This window comes from Fulmarus glacialis, unplaced genomic scaffold, assembly GCF_000690835.1.
Source record: "Fulmarus glacialis isolate BGI_N327 unplaced genomic scaffold, ASM69083v1 scaffold5213, whole genome shotgun sequence".
In the NCBI taxonomy this organism is placed as follows: Eukaryota; Metazoa; Chordata; class Aves; order Procellariiformes; family Procellariidae; genus Fulmarus; species Fulmarus glacialis.
Window position 1 is genome coordinate 18157 of NW_009203448.1, and position 26850 is coordinate 45006.

The 26850-nt window shown below is 37.7% G+C and overlaps 2 protein-coding genes across 2 annotated transcripts; one reads left to right on the forward strand and one right to left on the reverse strand.

Annotated features, from left to right (window-relative positions):
- The first annotated feature begins 5357 nt into the window (after positions 1-5357).
- Positions 5358-22819, forward strand: PPP3R1 (protein phosphatase 3, regulatory subunit B, alpha). Its single transcript, XM_009574629.1, has 5 exons — positions 5358-5392; positions 14673-14849; positions 17134-17193; positions 18157-18341; positions 20652-22819. Exons 1-5 carry the CDS (start codon positions 5380-5382, stop codon positions 20697-20699), a joined length of 483 nt encoding a protein of 160 aa, XP_009572924.1. The 5' UTR covers positions 5358-5379; the 3' UTR covers positions 20700-22819.
- A 1707-nt stretch (positions 22820-24526) lies between these two features.
- Positions 24527-26697, reverse strand: PNO1 (partner of NOB1 homolog (S. cerevisiae); the record flags this gene model as incomplete). Its single annotated transcript, XM_009574631.1, has 4 exons — positions 24527-24632; positions 25109-25179; positions 25727-25844; positions 26637-26697. Coding segments are annotated over 4 exons (318 nt in total), but the record flags the coding sequence as incomplete, so codon positions are not given.
- Positions 26698-26850: the final 153 nt, after the last annotated feature.

Here is a 26850-nt window from a genome sequence, read left to right on the forward strand (position 1 = left end):
TACGGTGCCAACCTATGACAGCCAAAGCTCTAGTAACTTGTTAAACGAGGGCCTTTTAAAAAAAAAAACAACCAACAACAAAAAAACCCCGAACCCAAAAAAACCAAACTTCTCTTCCACAAGCTGGCAGTTCTTCATTGTTAAAGCTTTGTGAAAATGGCAGTGCATGGAAAATGAGCTCGAAGGAGGACGAGGAGGAGGAAGATTCTCTGCAACAGGTAACCTTCATTAATCGTTAATTTTGGTGGTATGGAGAAGAATGAGAAAAGATAGAGAAGCATTTTGTATGTTTGTGGAAGAGAAAGAAGGGTCTTTTGAGTAGGCTCTTTTTGAATGCTGACTGTCAGCCTCTGCCATCTTTCTTCTTATTTCTTCCCATTCTTTCTAGTTGTAGTAGTGGATGATGGAAAACAGCTTTTTGTGTAACTTGAGAATTGAAGTTGATTATCTTGGTAATTCCTAGTTCTGACCCCCAGCTGACATGGCTTGGTAACTGCTTCTCTTGCACACTCTAGTTTCTTGTGATAACGAAGATAATTAGTATTGTAGAAGGCGCAAGAGCAAATGCAGGAAGCATAACACATAGGATGTTGACAAATCTGATGAGGTGCCCATGCATCAAAAAGACGAATGCAGAAACATTAGTAATGTTCCGTTTCTGTGGGAAGCTTTGGTGCGTAGGTGGAACAGCCAGCTGCAGCGTCAAGGCAGTTTGCACGTTTAAGGCCATTTACGACAAGGATGAGCTTATTACCCTTCTTTGTATGTTGCTGCAGAAATCGTACTAAATCTCAGACAACTACTCCTGTACGTGTACTAAACAGATCTTAGGAGACCACTCTTGCCACTTGTCGAATTAATTCATTGTCTGGCTATGGAAACAAATAAAAAGCTTTGAAAGAATCTAATTTTTAAACTGTTCCAGGAGTTCTTTTGTATTTGTAGTCCCTCACACACCACCTTCAGAGAACTAAATTTGAGATGAGTTCTAAGCTGATGTTGTGGCTTGCTGGCACTTAAACATGTTTTCTGCTTTTATAAAAGCAGAAAACTAATTGAAAGCTGACACTATAATTTAAGACTCTGAACTATTTACAAAAAGACGTACATCATGCAGAAAAGTAACATACAATTAAACAGATCTAGAAAGTGTATTCTACTAATGTATGCTGAAGAACTGTTTTGCCGTCTGATGTCTTACTGTGTACAAGCTGTTTTGTATAAACAACTGCAGCTAAGAATTCAGCTGCTGTTGCTAATTTTGCTAATTGCAAATTTCCTTTTTTATTTTCTATCCACAGCTCTTCATGTCTTTCACTAAGAGGAAGCTTGTCAAGATAATTGCCCTTAACTATCCTACCTTGGAGGAGCACGTACAAAACTGATCTTAAGAAGAGAGAGCGATTAGTATTTGAAGAAACTGCCAAAGAAAGAGAAATCTTGGAGGATAGTTTGTACCTACGTACCTACGTACCTACGTACAAAACTGATCTTAAGAAGAGAGAGCGATTAGTATTTGAAGAAACTGCCAAAGAAAGAGAAATCAAGAAGTACATTTTTATGGATAATCTACAGAAGAAATAAGACTAAAGTCCATTAATAGGTTATCCTTAATCAGTAAAAAGGCACAGCTGCTGAAAGGAGAAAAGGAAAATAATTAGTAGAGAATAAAATTGCAAAGAACATTTTTATTCTTAAAGGAGCAAACTACATGTCATATGAACTTCTGAAATACTTTAGTGACATGTTTTGCCTTATCTCTAGTGAACTGGTATTTCTGCAGTATTCAGAATTTGGTCAGCCTTCTGTTAGTAGACTCTGGACTGTTCCCTGATCTGTAACTATTTCTGTCTATAAGCCATGATTTTGCTGCTGATTTAACCAGGAATTAACTTGTAGGGATCTAACAGCATTCAAAAAAATTCCAAAACAATTCCAGAAGGATAAGGCTATTCAAAATATCCGTATTATTCCATCCGCTTGCTCTATCGAGAGAAAAGAGTTGAACTCCAGCAGTATGGTAGTAATACCCAGATGCAGCTGAGGAAAGCATGTTTTATGCTAGGCGTAGGTGCCAAGTAAATCTGTTGTGGAGTGTTGGTGCTGTACAAGCTGCATTTCTTCAGCAAACCATGTGTCACTCATTTCTAAATGTGCTAATATGGTGTATATGAGAGGATACTCTCACTTCATGTGAGGAATGCTAAATATATATCTGGCAGGAAATACTAATATTATAATGAGCTTTTCTAAGCTGGCAATCTTAAGAGAGTTGTATCAGACCCTTATTACTCTACACATTTTATTTGTATAAATGAAATTCTCTGCATCAGAGATGAAATGGCAGATGCTGTTTGGAGATTTTACAGTGACTTTTGTCTTTACAAATGAGTATCATTTTTTAAAAAACTTCATAAAATTAAAAAAAAAAAAAGTCAATGCAGTGTTCTTTTGCCGAATAAGGTTGTAATTATGGTTAAACTTTGGTAATTCTTTGCATTAAAACTGTACAGGTGAAAATATGTACCCGACTTTTTTCCTTTTCTTAAAGGGCTCGTTTGATACTTTATGAAGTCTCATAGCTGTGCTTTCCTCCCTGCTTTTTTTCATAACACATTAATGTGGATGTAGCTAGACCTTCCCTGACTACCTACCTATTCTTCAACAGCAGGAAAATATTCAATCTGTTCAGCACTGGTGTTTCAGGGCTTTATGTTGTATCTCATACAGCGTGTACACATACTGATTGTATTTGGGGAGAAATAAGTGACCTTTTTGTACTGCTGTTCAGAATACAATGAAAAATGCCTGCCCCCAAGACCAAATCATTAATCTTCATTTCTGAGGATCAAGTGTTTGGTATTGGTATAGAGGAACACCTTTGTGTTTGTCCAGGTCACAGCTATGCAAACAGGAATCTTGGCATGAGTAGCTTGAACATTTATTTGAACAACAACAAAAAAAGGATTAAAATCTTTTTAAAACTTGGTAGACTTTTGGATTCTCCTGTGAAGATGAACACTCAGCACATCAATAGCAGGTAACTACTTTTTAAAATACCTTTTTTAAATACTATGTAGCAAATACTGAATAATCATGTAATTTTTACATTGTCACTTACTAGATTTTTCTAATTTTTTGTAGATATCCAAATTCCAGTCCTGGATAGGTAAGTATTCTTAAGACTTCTTTTTAGCATTAACCGTTTCACAGAAAAACTAAGCTGAAGTTTATTCACTTCTTTCTCTGCTCTCCAAGTATTTTTTTAGGCTATTTCATGTAGATAACTTGATTATGGCTTAGCATGTGCATCTGAGATACATAGTAAGACTCCTTGTAAATACTACACTTAGTTCATGAACTGAAAAAACTTACTCCTGTTTTTAATTTTTCCTGCTCAATTTTCAGAAGCATTTTATGCTTCTTTAGGCAGATTGATTTCAGTAGCCTGTACTAGAAATTAACTTTCTTGCAACACGTGAACAAGGATGTAAGTGCCCAGAGTAGTCTTCTAATGTAGTTATAATTGTATATTTGTGTGTGCATGTGCGTAAGTGCACTGGTTTTAATTCAACTTTCTCCTTTAATTTGCAGCCTTCCAGTCTGGTGTTTTTCTTGCCTCTTCATGACCTCGTGTCTTGAGCAGCCTAGCTGGATCCCCTGGTTCCTGTTTCTTCTTGTTTCAAAATTCTGCTTTCCCCCATTTTAAATCCCCTAACCTTTTATATTCATATACATACACTAGGCTTTTACTGCCTGTTTTGGTCTTCACTGTTTTTTCTCAGACTTTGATTGGGTTCCGTCCAAGACTTTCCATGTGGCACTGTTCTCCTGGCTTCCCTGCCACAGTGGAATAAATTTCTCGTGTAGAATATCTCAGTCATGCTTTTTGAGGTTTTAGGGACCTGATGGTCCTCGTCTACGTTTCTATTCTACTACTTTGTTTTGCTGTAAGTAGACATTGGAGAAGAAGTTAAGGCTGTATCTTTTGCTGCTCTACTTACTAAGCAAGTGTATTAACTTTTTTAAAGCAGCAGGAGAACTTGTGGATTTGGGGGGATAAACAAAGTGTATGTGTTCTGGAGGTAAAAAAAGGCAAACAACCGGCCCACAACACCACATCTCCTCTCAGATATGTTTAGATTCATGAGACGTTTGTTCTGCCCCTTTCTGTCCTTACTAGGAAATGCAGTTGCATGCTTCCAGGCGAAATGTAGTTCTTCCTTTTTTTTTTTTTTTAAATTCTGTTAAGAATTCTCTGTATTTCTGTTCAATTTTGTATAATTTTAAGGAGTCTTTCTGTGCAAGTGCTCAGCTATGAAATCCCTTATGCTCCACACTGTAAGAGAATCTCTGCTGAATAGAACGTGTCTTAGACTCATCTTAAATATGTTTTGTTTTCTTACATAAAACATGCCCGTAAAAAAATTTTTTGGAAAGTGTTTGGTTATGAATCTTTGCGGTTATCTGGTCACTCCTTTGCTGACTGATTCTGAAAAAATATTAAGCATGTGTGTATTTGATCTTCTCTGGCTCAAAGTGAGGCATTTGGGAAACAATACCAACTGTTAATTTTGGTGTCTTTTGGCGTTCGTGTTGCAGTAGTTGTGGATTTTGGTATATGCAAGTTCAAAGTGACTGTACACTCAGGGTTTTAATTTTTCTTGTTATGACTCTGTTGTAGCGCAGCAAGGATTTAAAATCTTAGTTTAACTTTCCTTTTAGCTACAAAACAGGAACGTATTAACATAGTACATTACAAAAATATTTAAAGCTGTACGTCTGAATTTCTAGTAATGTAAACCACGTTTTTGCATCATTCTTCCTGTGTGAATCCTTTTTGGGGGGTGTGGGCAGGTGGCTCTGGGGAGAAAAAATGCTGCCATTTTCTTATGTTAGTTAAGTAGGATTTGTCATGGTAATTCAGAAAGACATCTCTGTTTCTGTGTATAAAATAAAATGGTAAAGCAGATTATGTGAAGTCTTGAAATTAAATGTTATTTTAACTTGAAAAGTAGCATTTGAACAATATAGAAGTAGTGAGTTTGATTTTTTGGAGTTTAGAATATGGGATTGAAGTTCTTATCATCATGTGGACTGCTGGTATTTTCATGGGAATTCTCATCAGAGGAGACCTCTCAATGGTTTCATATTTCTTTGTATGTTTTGGTAACATAGACCTATCCAAATACAACACTGTCCATGGTTGTTGGGTTTAAAATATATATATATATTTTTAAATAACCATTTAACTTGTATTGCCCGAGATCTTCACAGTGCTGAAACTTAAAACAGTTCGTCTAAGCTAACTTGGGAATAATTGCAACTTTGTGTTCTTTTTTTGTGTTTCAGGGAAATGAGGCAAGCTACCCTTTGGAAATGTGCTCGCACTGTAAGTTTAATTGCTACATTATATTGTTAGAGAGGTTAATCTTATTTGGAGATCCATATGTACAACTTTCATGTATGAATTTACTGAATTTACTGCTTGAAAAGTTATGCAGTTTATGTACTAACCAAAAGAGTAAAATTGAAAGGTGAAAATTTGAAATAATACAGCTTTTGCTGTTAGACTGTAAAATAAAAAATCAGTCCATCTCTAAAAAAAAAAATCACTTATAAAGATTTTTTTTCAATTTTTCCATTAGAATACGAAACAAACATGATAGTTTTGATGTCTGTACAGTGAAGCATTAAAACTGGTAGTTCAACTGGTGGGGCTTTTCCATCAGTCCCAGTGCCAGTTCCTCAGAGATGTGGAACAGCTTGTGGTGCAGTGTGTGCTATGTTAGGAGCGAAGTATATTGCCGAAGCTGTCTTTGCACCCTCAGAGGAAAGAGAGGTTGAGGCTAAAAGAGCATTTTTTTCCTGTGTATGCTTGCAGCCAGGCATTTAGGTGAGAAGCCACTTGGTGTTACTCGCTTTTGGCCACGTGAGCATAAAATTCGTTGCTCCGTCTCACGGGGTTAGTCTACCCTGTAAAAATAACAAAGTATTGCTTGCCTAAAGCTGACCAAAGAAAGGGTTGTCTTGTGAAGTGTCCCTGTGGTGTTATGCTAAGCGCACTTATTTTTAACTCTTTTTTTTCCTTGAATGTTTTTCTTCAGCACTAAATCATGTGTAGACCTGTGTATGTATGCTTGATAAAATTCCCATTCTTCAGTTAATCAGATCTTGTTCTTAAACAAGATAATAAATTCTTCAAAATAGGGACTATCTTCTAGGCTGCTTTTGCAATGCTAGTCATAACTGAACTCCAGCTCTCACAAGTCAAACAGTAATACAAAATAAATAATCATGGAGGAATCTCTTTCTAAATAAATGTTTCAGAGAAATGAGGCTTTTGCTAGTAATGTGCAAATCCTCTATGCTTGATATACATGTCCACTTGAATTGAGTCATCAGTTTGTAAACACTTGAGAATCTTATCCACAGCACTACATTGCTGTGTTAGGCTCTCAGTGTGTATTTTGTTAAATACGGATATGTGGGTGGAGCTTTCATATTTGACGAAGACTTCGTAGTCTTTTTTTTGGATCGTATATATCGATCTTGGGTTACTGCTCCATTGGTCATTTTCCTTAGGGACAAACTGTGCTCAGCACTGGCTTCTGAAGATTTTTTTTTTTTAAACTAGAGACGTCTCTGCCAGAGTTGTACGCAGTGTGTTGCTGTCCTTAACTTTTGGTTCTAGGACAAGCTATATTCATTGGTAGCTACTGCCAGCCTAGAGTTTCATTAGCGAGCTTGTTTGCCCCCTTTTATTGCAGCGAAAGAGAAGATTTCCGCATTATGTTCAGTAGTTAAACTGTATTTTGAAGATATTGTTGTGTAGATCTGAGGTTTTGCATAATTAAAGCTTTTTCTGCTTTGATGGCCCTTCTCACAGTATAGAGGAAGCTGCTTCTTTGGGCAACATACACTAGGGAAGACGTAGTTATCACAGATGTCCCTTTGCCTGATTGTGCCTAATCACTGGAATGATTGCACTGTGCTTAAAGATTCTGCATGCCTGAATATCCTGAAAGAGCAGGGTTGGTTTGGGGCACAGATGTGAATGGTAGCGTGTCTTGTGAATAAGTCCACTAAGTAGGTATTCACCTTGTTCTTTAAACGTTCACGCTGCTTCCAAGTAGTTGTCACTGACAGGACCAAAGCTTTTCAGGGCGAGACCAGACAAGGTTTTTGAAAATAATTTGATAAGGATTTTGAATGGTTAGAGTTTTGGGAGGCTGTTGGTTAGCAATAATGTATTTATGCTGTCTGCATGGTGGCACTGGGTCATAACCTCTGCCTGGCACTGTAGTCGTTATTTTGGTCTCGTTTTAAAAGAATAATTTTGTTTTAAAGTTGGCAAATTCAGGATACTATGCAGAGGATCCACTCTTTTAAATAGTCAAGAATATTCTTTCTACCCTTCCATTTTGGAACATCAGTTCTCTTCAGTGGGTGAATTAGTGTTGTTGGATTCCTTAAAACAATATGATTTTGTTTCTCGGCTGTGCTGTGTCTGAGAAATTACTGAAAATCTAGTGCTGTTTTACGTGGTGAAAATTTGATGTCAGCCAAGCTATGTCAGATTATCTGTAAGAAAATCTTCACAGGAAGAAAACTATTTTATGGTATAGTAAACAATATTTTATAGTATAGTATTTTATAGTAGAAAATAGTTTATAGTATAGTATTTTATAGTATAAACAATATTTTATAGTATGTTTTGTTTTTCGGATAAGGAGATGGGTATCTGTCTTCTAACTTAGGAAATTGTAATTGACACATCTGAAGTCATGAAAAGGATTAGGCCAGCTGCGTGTAAGCATATACAAGACAAGTGGTTGAATGTGTTCTCAAGGGCGTCATCCTTTTGAAATCTGATCTCCAAGACCGAAATGGCTGTCTTGGTTGCCCCTCTGAAACATTATATTCGTGAATCAGACAAGACTGTAGATAGAGGTGAGAGCTTTTGCTGAAGGGCTGTTTTATTTTGAGATCTCTGCAATCTGTTCTATGGGGAAAACTTTTTTTTTAACCTGGTAACATTTAAAATAGATTTCAGAACATGTTTTGTTTACAAAAATCTTTTTTCTGATACCTTAGCAATATTCGTGTTTATAATGATCTCATATTTGAAAAATACGTGGAAACTAGGCTCTCTGTGACCACACTCTGGTCTGGTTTTTGTTAGTTATAACTTTGAGCCAGTATTTCAAGAGTATCTGAAAAGCCAACCTTTTAAATACAGGTTTAAACGTTTAGGTAAACACTTACATTTCAGAAGTGCTCAGTACCTCTTTGCTAAGAGATATACAGCTTTTCTAGGGTTTGTACACTTCGCAGATGCCTGTATAAGTGTTGTGTACTCTGCAGCAATGGATGTACAGTGCTTCTGAATACATGAGCAATTATCCTGTTAAATATCACTCGGAGATCTGTATTTTTAAGGCATTCTTTACTTTTGACTTTCATATTAATAGCAATCTAGCCATGCATCTTTACATTGACTGGAAAAAATATCATTAAAACAAATTTTCGGAAACTACTTTTTTCAACGTAGATCACCTTGCACTCCAGAAATTTGCTTTTAATGAAGCTTTTTGAGTTGCCACTTGAATGCTTTTTACAATACTATCTGAGAATCAGTTACACGAGTAGCAGCTTGAAACAAACAATTGTTTTAAAACATCATGGATCATCCTCTGCTGTTCTGGGGGAACGGAGTGGGGTATTCAGTAATACGTATCAACAGATTAGAGAGTGTCCAGCTGAAAGATAAAGCTACTGTACTAAAACGGGAGTTACACAAAGCATTTGCATGTGGTTTCTTGGAAGCATGGAATTCTTGCATTTTAACCTGATTCATCACATTTTTAGATGTATGCAAATGAATTCAAGATACGAAGCAGGTCTTGTTGGCTCTAGAATTTTAATACTTGGATGGAAGAGGAATCTTTTGAAAATACTGATAGTTCTTCAACAAAAAATCCTGGAAGTGCTTAAAAAAACGCACCTTGTTGTCTTAGTTACAAGATGAATGAAATTCAAAATGGATTTTGAAATAAATAATTCTGTGTGCTTTAAAACAGTGAATAATTTGATGTTTCTATAGGGCTACCAGCAAAGCCTTTTAAAGAAAAACATTTACAGGTATTATTTCAAGCCAGTTAGTAAGTTTGTAAGCTCAGGCATCAGTGCCAGGCTGATGGGATACTTTTTGATTCTGCTGAAAAGCATAGGAAGCGTAGAGCCTCATGTCAGCTGGTGAGCAAAGCACAAAAAAGGCTAACTTGAGTTTGAGGTTAGAGGAACGCTCGCTGCGGCCAGAGCTCAAGGAAGCTCAGACCGCTGTGATGAGTCACAGGCAAGCTCTGCCGCAAATGATGTAAACAAAGCTTGATCCTCCTTATTTTGCTCAGTGATGTTATCACCCTGTTTACACTATTGTGGACTTGAACCTCCTTGGATTTCCTAGTGTTTTCATCTCTGTCCTGGTCTCCTGAGCTTGTCTTGTAAAATTCTGTCTGCTACTGCCACCATCAGTCCTTCTGGCTTGTAAACCTTTACGGTATCTGAACTATTCTGTGCCTTGTGTTTCCAGTATAGCTTCAGGATGTTTGTGTGGGCACTAGGTTGCCTGTAAGGAGCCTTTAGAGAAGAAGGAAAAGTAGTATTTTGTTCAGGCTCTGAAAACTTAATTCAGTACTCTGTTCTTCAGTGATAGCTATGTGAAATTTTAAGAAAGTCAGGCTGTTGTTAAATACTGAGGAAGAAGCGGTCTTGTAAAAAGGGGTACATCCATCATAGATGAGGACTGTTGTATATGCGCATTTGGGGAGGAAATCTGGACAAAAAATGAATAGGATATTATTGAAATTTGCTCTTACACATAAATGTATGCTGTTTTCATTTAAAAATCCGAATCAAATCAAACAAACAAAAAAACCAATCCAAACCCCAGAAAACCTACATGTGTTTTAGGGGAGTTCAGCCCAGGCAGAGAGAATCAGCAGAAGTGACGACTGAATTGAAGGAAGAAAGAATAGACAAAACCTATGCAAATTTAAAATAAGGCTTATAGTGTAATGCATTCATCCCTTATTTTATATTCTTATTATTTTATTGTAAAAGCTATTTTATGAAGACAAAGATGTTACTGAAATATCACTTTTTTAAAGTGTATAAGCTTTTGAAATTTCAGCTTGTGGAAAGGATTTTAAAGGTAGATGAGGTGCTTGTAACATATTTAAGGAAAAATAATGAAATTGTTTTGATACGCAATTCTTACACAGTCAGTTAGGAAACACTGATCTGCAGATGTTGGTTTTATCCATATATGTTCATTACAAATAGAGGCTTTTATGCTCATGAATAGGAAGTTTTCCTATTTCTGTAATTACTTTGATTTTTCATTATTTTCTCCTCCAAGTACTGTCATCCATTGCCAGAAACAAAATGTTGCACGAGGTTGATATTTGGTCAGCTTTTGGCAGAGATACTAATTTCTGTTCTTTGACTTGTTTTTTTCCCCCGAGTGTAGAACCTCTCTTGGCTCTCTAATGCAGGCAAACCCTTTGCTTGAATGCTTCAAGGTTGGGAAGGAGAAATTTGTAATGCCCATTTCTAGTAGAAACTGCTGCTTAGCATCTGTACCTGGACTCTGTATTGCAGGTGAACTGGAATTGACTGTGTGAGCTGTGAAATTGGATGTATGTTATGTGTGGAGAAAGAGTAATTAACATTTTTTAGTATGAAGACTCTTCTTTAATTTCATGATTTAGGCAGTTGTTGCTTTGCCACACTTCAGCAAAACACACAGAACATTCTTGAGAAATATTCTTACATGCCTCTCAACCTCTTCCCCTTCCCATTGTCTGATTCTTGTCTTTATCATCCATAATCTTGACCTTCTTGACTATGATCTTTAAAGGAAAAAAATAAATTGGTGCTTTATCTTCTCTTAAGCATTGCTGGTTTGTAAATTTAAGTATCTGGCTAATGGCAAATGCAGGGCTGGTTCACTGAACAGTCGTTCATATACCCAGCAGATGTATTTTCAGTGCAGTATCGCTTGTTAACGTTGTGTGCGGTGGATCAGTTTCTGAATGTCCCAATAAAATGTTCTTTTTTAATTCAGATCTCCTGCTAGAGATAGATTAGCTTGAGATAAAATACCTTTCTGGCAAAAGTTTTTCTTAGCACATCTTACGTGGAAGATCTTATCTCTCTCCTTTAGCAGGCCAGTGTGATGGCAGGGTTGGTCTTGTCTGTATTTTGTGCCAGCTGTAATAATTTAAAGCTATGTAGCAGTGTTTGACTGCATACGTGGTAATTAGCTCCACTTCACAGCAGAACATCGACAGAACTCTGGGTCTCACTTTCAGACTTTGCTTATATATTTGTGAGGAAAAATACTGTGGACTTCAGCTCCCAAACCAGGAAATGGGTTGGAGTCATGAAATAAGACTTTGCTTAATGCTGCTTCGGGGTTCTGAGCAATTGATGCTATCTAATGACTGCTGGTCTGCAGTCCTGGCTCAGGCATCTGTTTGTTTACATCCTGATTTGTAAAGATTTATTGCTGTGTTCTGATACTTAGGGTTTTCTGAAGTGTAAGTTAGAAATGTTTCAGAACTTGCGATTAGCTAACTCGTTAGTTTGTGTGGCAAGGAAGAAAAGATCCAGCTATGTTAATGCTTCTTTCATTTTTCTCCATAGTCATTTTTGTGAAAGTACAGAACCATGAAGTATTTCAGGTTCCTTAGGACACTTCAATCTTCCAATTTTAGTCAGTGCTAGTCTTTCTATTAGTATTGGAAGTGACATTTCACTGATCTGATTAAGAGGAGGACAGTGCGTTATATACACTATAGATAATACTTTCAACTTGCTAAAACGTTTAGTTTTAAAGTGTTTTAAAGTGAAGTTAATTTTTCTAAAGAAAGAAATAATGCATGTACCTTTTATTTTTCTTGTTTTCTTTCCAGTAGGAAAATAGTTCTAATAGTAACCCTCACAGAACGTATTTCAGGGTTTTCCAGCATGAGTTCTAGGTGCAGTTGCAAACTTCTGATTTCAACTATAGATCATTTGTGGGGGATTTGTCTTAACAAAATAATGGCCAGTTACTTGAAAGATGTTGTGATTTCCTAGTCCAGGTAAGGAAGCAGGAGAGTTGTGGTTGGACCAGGCATCATTTTAAACATGACTAATAAAAGCAGAGAGAGACTGATGTCACGGCTGGACAAGTCCTTATGTACGTTATTGTAATATAGGTATAAATTGTATCTATTCATACATTCATTTTACATTGGAAAGTGTGTTTACATATGCAGTGTGACAAGCCAGGCTTAATGTTTTTGTGCTTTTTTCAAATGCTTATGCTGTGAGGATTTTTTTAGGATGTTAACTCTTTCTATGCAAGTCGCAAGTCTGGAGCAGAGCTTGCAGTAAAAATGAGATTCCCATGTTAACAGCTTGCCAAGGTGCTGGCTTTGCATTAAACTGTAGTGGTCTGATAACTTTAGGGCAGCAGGGCAGGGAGTGAGGGTAGATATTCAAAGACTGACTGACTCCATTTACGGTTTTAAGATTTTCAGGAAAATGGAAACTAAGGAGTTTCCGTGGACAGAAGCAAGAGTTGGCAAATACCTTCAGTGTATTGGTGAGAAGAAGCATTTTGTGCTGGCAGAACTCATAAGCAACTACTTGGGCTAATGGCTAGTGAAGCTCTGCTTTGCCATTCCCTTTTAATACTGTCGTCTTTTAGTCTCATGATTGTGTTCTACATACAGCTTACCATATGGTGACACGGCTCCTTTCGCGTGATCCAGAGGGGTTTCTGTGTAGCTGTGCCGACAGTAATGTGCTCTTGACGTTGCGGTGCAGTGTCGTGCTGTTAAGCGCACACCTTCAATCGTGTTTAGGCTTCTGCGTAAACTGGTGGAAAAAGGAGTGCGGCTTTATTGCAGTTGAGAGCCTAATTAATTGAAATACCAAATTGCGTACTGGAAGCTGAGGAAACCACTTGAAGCCTCTGCAAATGCTGTTTAGCCTTATTTTTATAGCCCTAGAGGCAGAATCAGGTCTGTCACTTGCTGGCACAGCAAAGGGAAGATTGTTCTGGAAGTATCGACCCTTTTTTGCCCTCTGCCTCTGTAGTTGCAAGCAGTTACCAAGACTGACTAACTGCAGAATGTCAGAATTTAGTATTCAGGCAAAATAAGTCTTTACAGAAAATCATCTTGTGCTTCTGGACTTCCGGTGCGCTCTCTCCCTTTCATTCTGAAATGTGCAGTTGTGTGTATCTCTGGATTTGTGTCTGGTTGGTTTCTAGACAAGGATATCAAGAAATTTAAGTGGAAGTTTGTTACTGCTTTGGTAGAGGATCAGGTCTCTGAATCGGCTACAATTTCCAAACATAAAGCTCTGCGTGTTAGCTGACCTTACGTACTGGAAAGACTAAGTGCTGTTTGTTTTTATGCTGTACTTTTACAAAAGCCTAAGAAGGTATTAATGTGATGTAAAGTGGATCAGGTGGTATGTATGTGCCTTGTAGAAGTTAAGAAACAATTTCGTTTACTGTTGGAGCAAACGCAGTAAATGGAGCTAAGAAATGTTGAGGAGACTGTTCGTGTTAGGAAAGAAATTGGTACGGGGAGTTTGAAAGCTTCAGGTTCTGTAAGAGATGTTTGCTGTAGGCTGGCCACTTTCTAGGACTTCCTAAGAACCTTAGTTCCTCCTTCATACCCAAAGATGGTGAGCAGTTTGTGAACTAACTTTCGTCTCATAAAATCAAGCTGCTTATAGGGAATTTTCAGGTTGTTACGGGGATAATTTTTCAAACTCTTCACCAGTAACAGAGTACAAGATTTCTTTAGTCATTTTTATGGATTCACAGTTTAGTCTACTCCTGGCAAAATCGGAGGTGTAAAGTAGGGTACTAGGTGTATGCTTTAACTGAGATTCTTCTTAAATTTGAAGAAGATAGATGAAGTGGTACTGCTGCAGAACCTGAATCTGCTTTAATTTCTGGGACAAAAAAAAATAGATGTATGCTGGTCATGGCTACAGGTATGTCTGTTTCCTGTATCTTAGGTCTGTCTGGGTGATGTTTTGAGTAGGTGAGGGATAACTGGTCAACAGTGGGGCTGTGTTAACCTGCTTAACTCGGCACGTACCCCAGGAGCTCTCTCGTGTTTGGTGTGCTGAAGAAACACTAGTTTTGCAAATACGTTTACTAATACAGTTGTCTTTCTAACTTACTATGTTAGTCTAGTGTAAACATAATGCTAGCTCCTTCAAAGAAAACTCGTTCTCTTCTTTAATTTCTTTATACCTGGTATTTGTAAGAGCTGTATGACTAAGAACTAGCTAAGCATCCTCAATCCTTAAAAATGTTGTGTCAGCATGTGGTATTCGGTGAGTCGCAAGGCTAACTGTATTATGGCTGGTGCAGGGAGAAAAAAAGGTAAGGTTTATTTAAAATAAAATGAAAAGGCTTGTGTTTGTCCTCAGAATTTGACGTGATCTTTATAGTCTTCCGTGAGAGTGTTTAATAGTTGTAATAAAGTAGGAGAAATTCTGGTAGGAAAGCAATGAAGAAATATGCATTGTGTTTAACTGGCAAAGGGTTTACTGAAGCATTTCTGAGAATAGGTGTGGTTTTCTCCTTTCAGTTGATGCTGATGAGATAAAACGACTAGGAAAGAGATTTAAGAAGCTTGATTTGGACAACTCTGGTTCTTTGAGCGTGGAAGAGTTCATGTCTTTACCTGAATTGCAACAGAACCCATTAGTACAGCGAGTAATAGATATATTTGACACAGACGGAAATGGAGAAGTGGACTTCAAAGGTAAGACACAGTGCTTTGTGACAGGGGGTCAGAATTCCTTTGGAATTCAAATTTTGCTTCAGCTGAGAAAGGAGGGATGAAGAAAACTTGTTAATCAAAATAAGGTACTAATTCCTAGTGAAACTGAATACCAGTAAAACTAGTTTCTCTGGCGCATTAGGGCAACGCACTCCTGAATGAAATGCTTAAAAGAGCAGATTACTTAGTAATAGTTTTCCAGGTCTTACTGATTTACGACTACTCATTAAGTATCTCTTAAAGTACACTAATTCAGACTCTTAATTGTGGTGCTATCTGAAGTATATTCTTAGGCTGAAGAGACTACGAAAAAAGTGGGGGTGGACTGTGTAAGTGGTGTGTCTGTGCATAAGTTGTATTTATCCAAATGTTGTTATGAGATCTCTTTTGGAGTATTTTGAAAACAGTTTTCTAAATTGTGAAAGTGGTCCAAATTTTTCTGTTGATACTTCCTTTACACGATTCTTTTTATGATCTTAGGTAGACAACTCAAGTGAAAAACAAAACTTTTCATTTAGTACATTCCGCCAAAATTTTAGACTTATTTTAAATATTCATGATCAAAAGGGCCAGCAGGTTAATAATCTTCATTACTAGTTTATTTTAAAACAGTCACTGACTCTTAGAAGTGATAATGTCTGTAACTTCTGTTCAAGGTAATACTTATTATCTCTTATTGCTCATGACTAGAAAAGGTTAATCAGCTTTTCTTGAGGTTTTTTTTTATTTGGAGAAAGTTATTACATCTTATTTACATTGACAGGCTGACATTTTAAATAAAATGTTAACATACACAAGCTGCTAACCTTTACAAACCCCTTTAAATTTCTATAGGGAGAACTACAGTGTAACTGGAATGTTGAGGTTTTGAGACTTTTTCTTGGTATCAGTTTCCGAAGCAGTAATTGTTGTATGTAATTGTTCAAAATCCCCTTGTGAAAAACAGGCAGTGATGAAAAATGATGCTATGTTGTATGTGACATTGAACTGTGATTAATGTAATTATCAAGAGCTGTTCCTCTTGGGTGGGAACAGGAAGTTGTCAAAATCAATTTTGTGTAGTAAAATGCTGCTGCTGCAGTAAATGGCAATGAATTCTATTGTTGTCGTCTGGCCAAGTTTGATTCATTTAATTTCTTTATTTCTGTCTCAGAGGGAAGCTCAATGGAAAGGTTTTAAACTGAAAAAGAGTAGGTTTAGATTGGATATAAGGAAGAAATTTTTTACAATGTGGGCGGTGAGGCACTAGAAGAGGTTGCCCAGCGAAGTTGCGGATGCCGCATCATTGGATGTGTTCAAGGTCAGGTTGGATGGGACTTCGAGCAACCTGGTTTAGTGAAGCATGTCCCTGACCATGGCAGGGGGATTGGACTAGATGATCTCTAAAGGTCCCTTCCAACCCAAACTATTCTGTGGTTCTATGAAAAAGAAAATTACTAGTCTGAGGAAACTTGCGTTCTTTTGTTGAAAGACCTAAACATTTTTTAGATTAATCTTCACGCATAATGGTTAAAAAAAAAAAAAAAAAATCAAGTTTTATCAGTCAAGCATTTTGTTAATAAATCATATAGGAATTCTTGATTTAATTTCATAAAATTTGTTGAAACGATAGTAGGCCTTTCAACCTATACTGCTATACCTCTGTATTATCTCTATGCCGTAGTTTAGCTTGCAGTTTTGCACCGTTGTCATTTTTACCACCCAAAGCTCTAGGAAATCTAGTTATGGGATCTCGTCCAGAAGCATCACTTGCCAGGGTTTTATTTTTTTGGCAACTCAAGAGTTTGCTCGTGGGATAATGACTTCATCGTTAAACAGTGTGAATTTTCTTGTTACCCTATTTCGTATGGAAATTTTTTTTTTTTAGGAATTTGTTCTAGAGCAGTTTTCAGTTTGATGTAATTCTTGCTTTAAGTTGAGAAACCAGTCTTGAGAGGAACTGTACAATTAGAATCCCCACTGGAGTAGCTTTAGTAGAGATCTCAGTGGAGTTTTATATTGGATTCTGGTGAAAGTCGAGTTCAGAATTACTTAAATACTGGTGTGAACAAGCACAGTATTTGATTATTTGATTTGAAGTACTTCCACTAAAGAACACTAAAATATCAAAGTATGTGGACACTTAGGTGTCACAAGGTACAAAATATTTTAAAGATCTTAAGGTAATTTACAGTCTTTTTACAATTTCTAAAAATTTCTGAATGTTGATTTCCTTGGTTTATTAAAAAATACACTTTTTTGTAAATGTTTTTCTTGTATTCTTTAGAATTTATAGAAGGAGTCTCCCAGTTCAGTGTCAAAGGAGATAAGGAACAGAAGTTGAGGTGTAAGTATTTTGATTTTCCTTAGCAAAAATTTTTTGATCCTCTGAAATATACTTTTGTTAGTTAACACTGAGAAATCAGCAAATCCAGATTCTTTTAAAAAATGGGAAATCATGAGGGTAGATTTTAAGCTTTTGCACACATTGTCATTTGTGTGAAGAATTTGCCAGCGCTTTTTTCTGCGGGGAATGTTTGAGGAGGTTGCCTTCTGAATATCTGCAGTTGCTTCCCATTTTTAAAAAAAAAAAAAAAAAAAAAATTCAAGGATACTTAGCTCACAGAACTGTTAATGTGCTTTGCTTTATGGGAGCATAAGAATAATATTAAATTTTTTGCTACTACGGTAGAACAGCACTAAATTATTGTTTGAGAACTACTTCTCAGGAACACAATGTGACCCAAGCTTTTGGAGTGGGGAAGGGATGGGTTCAGTCATGGATGTAGCTTTCAATAACTACGACATAATACAGGTTTAGGAAAGAAGTCTGCTGTACTGAAATGTTTTAAAATGAATTTAGTCTTAATGCCAAATTGTTTGCAGCAAAGTAACCAGGTGGGATTTTGGTCCATCTGTTCCCTGGAAGGTTGTAATTTTTCCTGCCTGCAAATGAGCTGCTACCTGGATGCTTTACTTGTGGTGGTGAAGATTTTCCAGTTCAGTGTTTATAGAGTTCTTTTACTGCTGGTGCTAGAACAGTCTCGATTGACATTTCTAAAGTGGGTTTTTTCTTTTAAATTCGATAGTAGCACCATTCATTGTATTTTTTCTGATGTTTCATGTTTCTCAGAATGAAACTGAAAGGCTGTTAGAAATCTCACTTAAAATGCAGTATTTTTCTCAGTTTGTGCAGGATTGTGTCATCACTTACTGTTAACGCAAAGCACATGAATGTATATTGCTCTTTTCCAACCACATTTGTTACTGAAAGTTTTACATATATAATATATATATTTTACTTCTGCAGTTGCTTTTCGTATTTACGATATGGACAAAGATGGTTATATCTCAAACGGAGAGCTCTTCCAGGTGCTGAAGATGATGGTTGGGAACAATCTCAAAGACACTCAGTTACAGCAAATTGTAGATAAAACCATAATTAATGCAGATAAGGATGGTGATGGAAGAATATCCTTTGAAGAATTCTGTGCTGTAAGTAGCCTCTAAAGAAAACTTTGATAATTTGGAATTTAAAAAAAAAAAGAAAGGAGGAAAAAAAGGGTATAAAGTATAAAGGGTAAGATTATAAAAGCAGAGTGTTTCTTCTGACCTTCTTCTTCTGGCAACAATCACCCTTTGACTCAGCTTTACTATAGATGGTATTTTTGTCTTACGGCTTCCAATAGAGCAACGTGGTTTATTACACATGAGCAAGTCATGAATCGGTTCCTTCAGAACTTTCCCATTGAATCTAGCGTGCCTGAGGAAGATCGCTTCGTTCAGAGCACAGCAACTTCTACAAAGTAATTTCTATGTCATTTTGTGATATACTAAACACAAGACCAGTCCTAATTATTTCTGTATATAGACAAAAACGTTAGCCTGACATGGAGATGTATATTGGATTCCTGTTTCTATGCTGATAGAAAATAGCAGCTCTAAAGATGAGTGACTGGCTTGTCGTGGGAGGCTGGTTTTCCATGTTTTCAACAGTTAAATTTGATTAAAAAAGGAACAGCGCTTTTAGTTGTTTTAAATGTCTCTAGCTGCTTAATAGAATACACTGAGTGAAAAAAAAAATCAAAGCATGGTGGGGAGGCATGTACAGTCTGCCGAGGGAGGCAAAAATGCTTCATACCATCTGAAAGCTGTAAAACCAGAGCATGTCATGGCAGATCTCTCCTTCAAAAAGCGTCACTATCGGGGTGGTGCGTGGGGGAAGAGGTGTGTTACACAGAGGTGAACTTTAGGTTAATCTCCCAATCTCTAAACTAGGTGTCTGCTCCAAATCACCCTTTAGAAAGGTTTATCTTTGCAGGGTATGGAGAGAGCCTGGGAAGATTATCACCAGCCGCAGAACGTGGGGATTTTATAAAGGCCAGGGTAGTGGGATTTGTGTCAGTAACAGGGAGAGTAACCCCTCAAGTGCTGCTCTTGAAAAAGGACAAACAGTTGAAAGGCACATTCTAAAAACTTTGGGCAATACTGAGCAGAATGGTTGAATGTAGTGCTTGAGACTTTAAATGGTTGATTTTCACCCATGTTGTATATTTAATTAGTTGACAGCAAGTTTTAAATTCCTTCTCTCAAAAAAAAAAGTGAATGACACATTGAAATGTGAACATTTGAAAATCACAACAATGAGTGTTTACACATTAATTTTAAATGGTGTATTAATGAACATACACCTGGATAGCACAGTTTGAGTCGATAGGCACTCAAGTGTTGCTTTTGTTTCCTACTCTCTTTGAATTTACAACTTCAGTTCAAACGTGACTTGTTCATACTCATGATCAATGCAAGCTCTAAAAAGAGGAAAAAAAATCTGCCCTCCCCCAAACTATTAAAGCAAAAAGGTTCTATTGTCTGCATATTTTTTTGGTAGAGTTCAGTTATTTTCATGGCATCGTGTGAAAACACGTGGTCATCTGCAAAGAACTCAGAATGAGTTGCAGCCTGCAAACACCTAGATTAGTGAAATACCTGTGTTTTCTTCTTGCACTGGGCTGTTGTCTTCCAGCCATCCATCGAATATGATGCTGCCCTTTCTTTTCTTTTGTCCTTGGGCTTCTGCCCAGACTTCCGGTCTTGTACTACTGTTTGATTTTCCTCTACCTTTCTTGTAATTTCTTCAGTTTTTGTTGGCCTCCTGAAAGACACCTTTCATTCCTACAATCTCTTACCCTCTTGGGCTTGCATTTTACCTTCTTTGAATTTTGTGCCATCGATCTACAAAAATACTTTTTCGTTCGTGGCATTTGGCTGTACCGTTTGCCCTTTGACTTTTGTTTCAGCATTATAAAGTGTTCCTCTGACATCACACCTTTCCTTTTCCTTTCTCTGTGCATGAATCGTACAGCTTTGAACACTAGTAGTTTTTCTTTTTTTTTGGGTGCATGCAGTTTTGTCAGAAATCCTGCCGCCTTTCCGGAAGCCCTTTGCTTCTCATGTAAAGATGCACGGTTTTACAGGGTGGTTTAGAAGTAAAGTTAACATTTCATTTAACATGCAGAAACATAATACAAAGTCAGAATACGAGATGGGGGAGGAGAGCCAAAATGGTGTAACTCACACTGTTTTTCAGGCCCTTGAGTGTGTAAATTGTACTAATATAATTACCTTGGTTCATACATAATTCATTCACATATCACACAGTACTTGTGAAATGTAAATTAGTTTGGAGAGGCCGGGGAAGTACTGTAATTATGGTTGACCTGAATGCATCTTCTGCATAACGGGTGTTCTTTGTGTCGTGCTAACTTCCGATTCTCATCTATTTATGAACACTTATTTTTCTCCCAGGTTGTAGGAGGCCTAGATATCCACAAAAAGATGGTCGTAGACGTGTGACTCTGTAGGGCACCACCCAACACTTTTGCTTTCTTCTCCATCTCTGAAGATCTGCTCAAGACGTCCAGCAATGCTCTCTGTGTATTTAAATGGAAGTATTTTTCTCTGTGAAGCCACATTTTCCAACATGAGCCTCATGAAGCCAACTAAGTGTTATTGAACTTTTATTCTCTCAATAACTCGGTGTAGCACTTTAAAGTCTGAAGGACAGCAAAGATGGAAAGAGCATATCAGTGTGGTGGAGAAAGGGAAGGGGTTGGCTTCTTAATTTATTTTTCTTCATCTTTTATAACAAGGAAATATCTATCTATATATATATATGTGTGTGTGTATTTATATATAGATATATATGTAGCTTTCTATATGTAGTAGCTAGGTGGGCTTTAATTTAATATACTTGATTCAGAAACAAAACTAGAGTACAAAGTGCCAAGCAGAATATTAACAGTTCAATATATGGATATACATCCTTACTTTTATTTCACACAGTTTTATATATATAGTAGAAGAATGTAAAATTTTAACTGGGTGTTAGGTCAACTCTTTTCCTTTTCCTGTGACCGTTCAGATGTTTCTATATATTGACTGGCTGACAAAGCATTGCTTCTTATTAATTCACCTTAATTACATTTTTTGTAACACAGGAGACTAAGTTTATTTATACCTGTTAATATATTACCAGGGACTGTGTCTCTTTGCTAAATAACTTAGTACAGTTCTACTTAATATGAGAATATAGTTTAATGCTACTGCCAAGAACTAGCCCTCGTGTGCATATAGTAACTGCAGAATGCTTTGATGGCCACTAGATTTCGTCACCTAGGAATGCGGAGCAGTTACAGCTGTCCTGAAGTTAAGGCAAATCTGCTGTTCTGGATTCATTTTAGATACAGCTGCTCAAGGTGTTGGACGCATTCATGATTTTCTCTTGTGCTTAGCTTAATGAAATTAGGATCGACATAACTGTGCAGGATTCCCATCTGCTTATTTTATACAGTACTTAGATTATAAAAATGTTCTTGCCATTTAAATTCTCTTGTTTCAACCATGATAGTTCCCCTCTGCATTTAAAGAATACTACAGGTAGCATAAATAACTGGTAATATTTTATATATATATGTATATAGGATTCATACAGGGGGAAAATCTTGTTAACCTATGCCATAGAGGAGGAAAAAACTTCACGCTATCTAAATTTATACCTCTTGCAGTTCTCCAGTCCTTTGCCTGGAGAATTTTTTTCTTTTCTAGATTTGTCCATATCATAATTTGTAACGGATGGTAACTTGATATATTTGTGTGATATAAAAGTAGTGAGCCATGTTTTACAACTTTATATCATCCCTTCCCTTTTCTGCAATGGTACTATTGGCTGGAAGAAAAACATTTGCTAGATTTTTTAGGACAGTACATCTTTCCTGTATAGTAGTTTTTCTATTAAAAAAATTGTTTTATAATCAGCAGTGGAAAGTGCAGGTTGTCTGAACCTACTTCAGTCGAGCACCTGTCTGCCATAGCTGTTCCTTCAACTGAGTGCTGCACATCATGGGCTCTGTCTGTGAGAGAGAAATCCAGGTGCTTGGTGTCCTTGCATGACATGAAGTTTTGCATGTAGATCGATTTGAAATGTTCCTCTTGTTTACATAATTTGCATAATTTAAAAGATAATGTTGCCAAACTTTGGTAAATGTTAATGTTCAAAACAAAAATCTCCACTACATGTAACTTTTCTTCCTCTGGATCAGTACGTGGCTTATAATCCCAGCCAGTGGTTGTATCTGCTCCAGTGTCAACTGCCATGTGCTCTGCTTCAAGGGGGAACTAGTCTTTTGTGAATTTTTTGTACATAAGTATTTGTTACAAACATTTTAGCAAATGCTTTCGATTTCTCTTACTTGCTTGTGCATATCTTGGCTGGCATTATAGAAATTAGTGCTAATGTTATTTCCTTAGGGGGGTTGGAAGGGGAGGGAATGAGGCTTTTTTTTTTTTTTAGTTTGTGTGGGGAAAAATGATTTATGTTGAATGTTTAGTTTTTCCTCTGCATGCTACATCATATGTTGTGGGAACTATAAGAACCTTCATACTATATGAATACAAAATAAAATATTTGAACCTTGGCTGGGGTGCTTCAGTACTTACCTAGACCTTTCCTGTTCAACTTAAAGCAGCTCTGCACCCTGCTCTGAAGGAAGGAAAACTTGCTGCTGTTAGTTTTTGTCCCCTCTTTGATTATGAAGATTTATTGAAAAATTGTACAGGGTGAAGACAGTCCCCTGAATACTTCCAGGCTTCATTTCAGTGTTTCGAGACCACTTACGGTTTTTTTTCCTAACAGGCACATCTGGTTCTCTTTGCTACATGTGTGAATTGGATAAAATACCTTGTTTTAAATCCTACTAAATTCAGAATGATTGTGGTAAGTGGAAGGTGGTTTAAAAAACAAAATAAGAAAAAAAACCCTAACCTTAACGTAGGTGGAGAATGAAAGGTGGCTTCTTTCTCAAGGAAAGGTCCGAGAGCTCTGCTGGTGAAAACAATCCTCCCTGTAGCAGGCACGTCCTTTACAGAAGCAGCACAGAAGCCGTTTGCTGTTGCTCTTTGTGTTGCAGTTGTTTGGGCCTTCTGTGTGCTGCCCTCTCCCTTTCTACTGCTTTTGGTCGGGATCGGTATGCACCTGCTTTAGGATAAAGACTAGATTACTTTTTTGTGTCCTTGCCTCACTCTCCCCTTATCTTTCAAGCTAATTGAGATAAGTGACAAAAGCAACCAATGGACAGAAAATGTGCTAACCGGGTAGGTGCGCTGTTTTACCTTGAGGTGCTCAAAATGGACACACTCTCCCCCATGTAGCTCAGACTGTTGAGAGCTGTACATTTAGGTAACTCAGCAAGTCCAAAATCTCTTAGCAATTGAACGCTTGAATGAATTTAGTGATAATAATCATCCCATACTATAAAGCGCTGCATTGGAAACTCGGACAGCGAGAGAAATGCTTATGCAATTTTCTAGTGTTGTTGATCATTTCATTTGTTTTTGTTCACAAACCTAAACTGAATTATTTTGCAAGAGACTTGGTAACAAGTTTGGCTGGCAGGGTCAGGAGAAAAGGGCCCACATTTAAGGCAATTTGGGACTGTGGCTGGGCTCTGCCATCTCTCCCCCTGCTCTGTTGCATGCATGTCGCATTTTAAGGAGGAGACAGCACTTTACAGTTGTTTGTGCTCTGGTACACTGGCATGTACTTAACGTGGAGGCTCTTAGCTGCGCTAGGCTGCCCTTACAGATCATTTGTGAGAGACTAAAAAAAAAAAACAAACACCTATATAGGTGTGGATTCTAGGATTCAAATACACAATTTACCTCTTTGTCTTCTTACCATTTTTGTGTGATACATTGTCCCATCAGTAGCAGAGACTCGTTGGGCAGCCTGCCATTGAACTTTGCATTCCAGTTGACACTTCCTTTTTCCAGGAAGATACTGATCCTTGATGTGTGGTTATAAACACTTAACTACGCTGATTCCTTTAAGCTCAAACTCAAAGGCCTTCTGATGTCCTCAGAGCAGTCTCTTTAATACTTTGATGTTCACAAAGTCAGTAATGAAGCATGATTTTGTTTGAGGTACCCATACTTCTGATATAGACACAACCAATTTAATGTAACTTTTAATGACTATACAGAAATACTGTGTTCAAATCAGACAGCATGTCTGAATGAAATTAGACTGCACAAACAGTCCCGGTTTTATTCTGGGCTTCCAAATCAAGCAGAAGACCGAGTGCTTGCGTAGCTCCAGGCCTCTCGTGCGTACAGAAACCACGACTCCCAGCCCCAGTCCTTGGTGGTGCAGCTGTGCTGCAGCTCAGAATCTTTCAGCTGCCCTGCTGGCCACTGCCCGAATGTTGCCATAAACTTTTGATGGAGGACTTCCTGCAGAAGAAAGCACAAGTCCAGTCAGCAAACAAGATAACGTCACAGAAACAGATGTTTTGCTCTCATGTCTGTGTTAAAAGTGGAGAAATAAGCCCATGGGCGAGAAGGATGATCAAGGTTAGCCCTGTCTATTACTGCAAGCGCAGAGTTAAGCTTCTGCTGTTGGTGTGGGTTGGCCCCTTTGGCTTTCTACACCGTGCATTCAGAATAGCCCCTCGGGGAATACTGCAGCCAAAGCAAGAAGCAGAAAATCTTCCTCCTGCACCACGGAGAGGTGGAGCCAGAAACCAAGCCTGGGCTCCCTGCTCCTTCCCCAAACCCTTCTCTTAAGGCAACAAGACAACTCCCAGCAAGCTGCCTGCTCCAAATGCAGGTGTGGACTCACCAGGGAAGAAGGTAAGGCCCACAGAAAGCAGTTTCTCAGACTGCAAGATCTATGTATGTAACGGAGAAGATTAGATAACAGGACTTACCTAAAATTAGATTGCAAATTGCTGTTCGTGCCATTTTAATGTTCTGAAAAGATCCCAAAATATGAATTTTCCTGTAAAAAAGCAGTCAAAGTAGCATTAATGGGAAAAAACCTCCCTGTGATTACATAGTTAATAGAGCATCTAAGTTGGAGGTGGGAGATGAACATGGAATTTCAGATGAGTGGACTAGTTCCTTTTCTGCAGTTGTAATTAAAAACTCCCAAACACTCAAAATCAGAAAACCTGCAACACAGAACCTGTGCTCTTCTAAATCCTTTACAAAATCGATTTACATTTTGCAACTTTAACAGTGTAGCAGCTGTAGGAGAAAAACTGTTGGCAGGGTTGGTGGGTTCAACTTTGATTATTCGTAAAAAGGAATTCTTACGCTGTGTAGAATCACTCAATTCTAGGTGTGCTGCTGACATTGTCATCGTTCTCAAAAGTTCAAATAAATACTCAAACAGTTAGCGTTCATTAAAAGTAACACCTAAATAATTTGTCTTACTACTGCTCTACAACAGTTTCAAAAAATTCAAGTTATCGTTGGTCCTGGAAGAGGACATGGTTTCAGCTGGGGACTGTGCTCTGCCTAGAAGGAAGTCAGTCAATACTTACGCGTCAGCAAGAACTATTCGTGTCCTGGTTACGTTTTCTATAGTGAATTTTGTCTTGCCGCCTTTGCCTGCTATTCTCCCTATTGCTCTTGACAGATGATCGCCTTTCAAAGGTTTGACTAAAAGGAGAATAACGCACTCAGTAAAACAGCGGTGGTGTGTATTTCTGTAATGCTTCCCTTGTTCAAGTTACTGGAAACAACTCATTTTAAGTAATGCGAAAGGAACTTTACAATAGGTAATATATATATGTATGTACCTATAGTCGCCTATATGACTAGAAGTGAAAATCGCATCCAGTGGTACGTGACCATGGGCGTCAGAGAGAAATTCTCATACAGAACTGCAGCGGAAGGCATTCTCTTCATTACTGAGCAATTAAGGTTGAGGAAAGAAGCGAAGCCAGAGTGCACACAATTAACACCGGTAGACATGAAATGGATCGTGCTTAGACGCTGCTCTCCTCGGAGCCTGCTCCAAGGCGTCCCAGTAATACGTGAAGTAGTGTTTCTGCTGCCTACTTCCCACCCCTCGCTGTCAGGATAGTGGGAGGAACAAAGCCCATTCCAGTTTAAAAATCTAGCGGACGTATTCCCCAAAACACTCCATGTCACCTTTTAAGTTTAAAACAACGTTTACGCTGTGACAAGAAAAATCCAATCAGCCTGATCAAGTGACATGCTTTTAAGGATAAAGGTTTGGGGGGTGTGGTTGGGACATCTTAAAAAATGACAACCCTTTCCACCTGCCTGTACCTAGACAATAATTCTATGTATTGGCATGAAGGTTTTCCTGATCCCTGGGGATAAGTGACAGTGACACAAGTGGAGCGGGGGAAAAAAACCCGAACAAAAAATGTATTTGCAGATGGTACACACGACTACTTGAGTACCGCAGTAGAAGCTACTTACCATCTGTAACTTCAAACGATTCTAGAAAAAGATCATCTAATCTGATGAGAGCAAGAGCATCCTAAAATATTAAGAGATTTCTTATCAGCATGAGTGTTACAGTACCACAAGAGTTGCGAGCTTACATGTTTTCTTTACACGTATTAACAGATGACAGCAGTAGTATTTCCCCACTTAACATACCAAACAATAGTCAGCTGAAATTACATCAGCT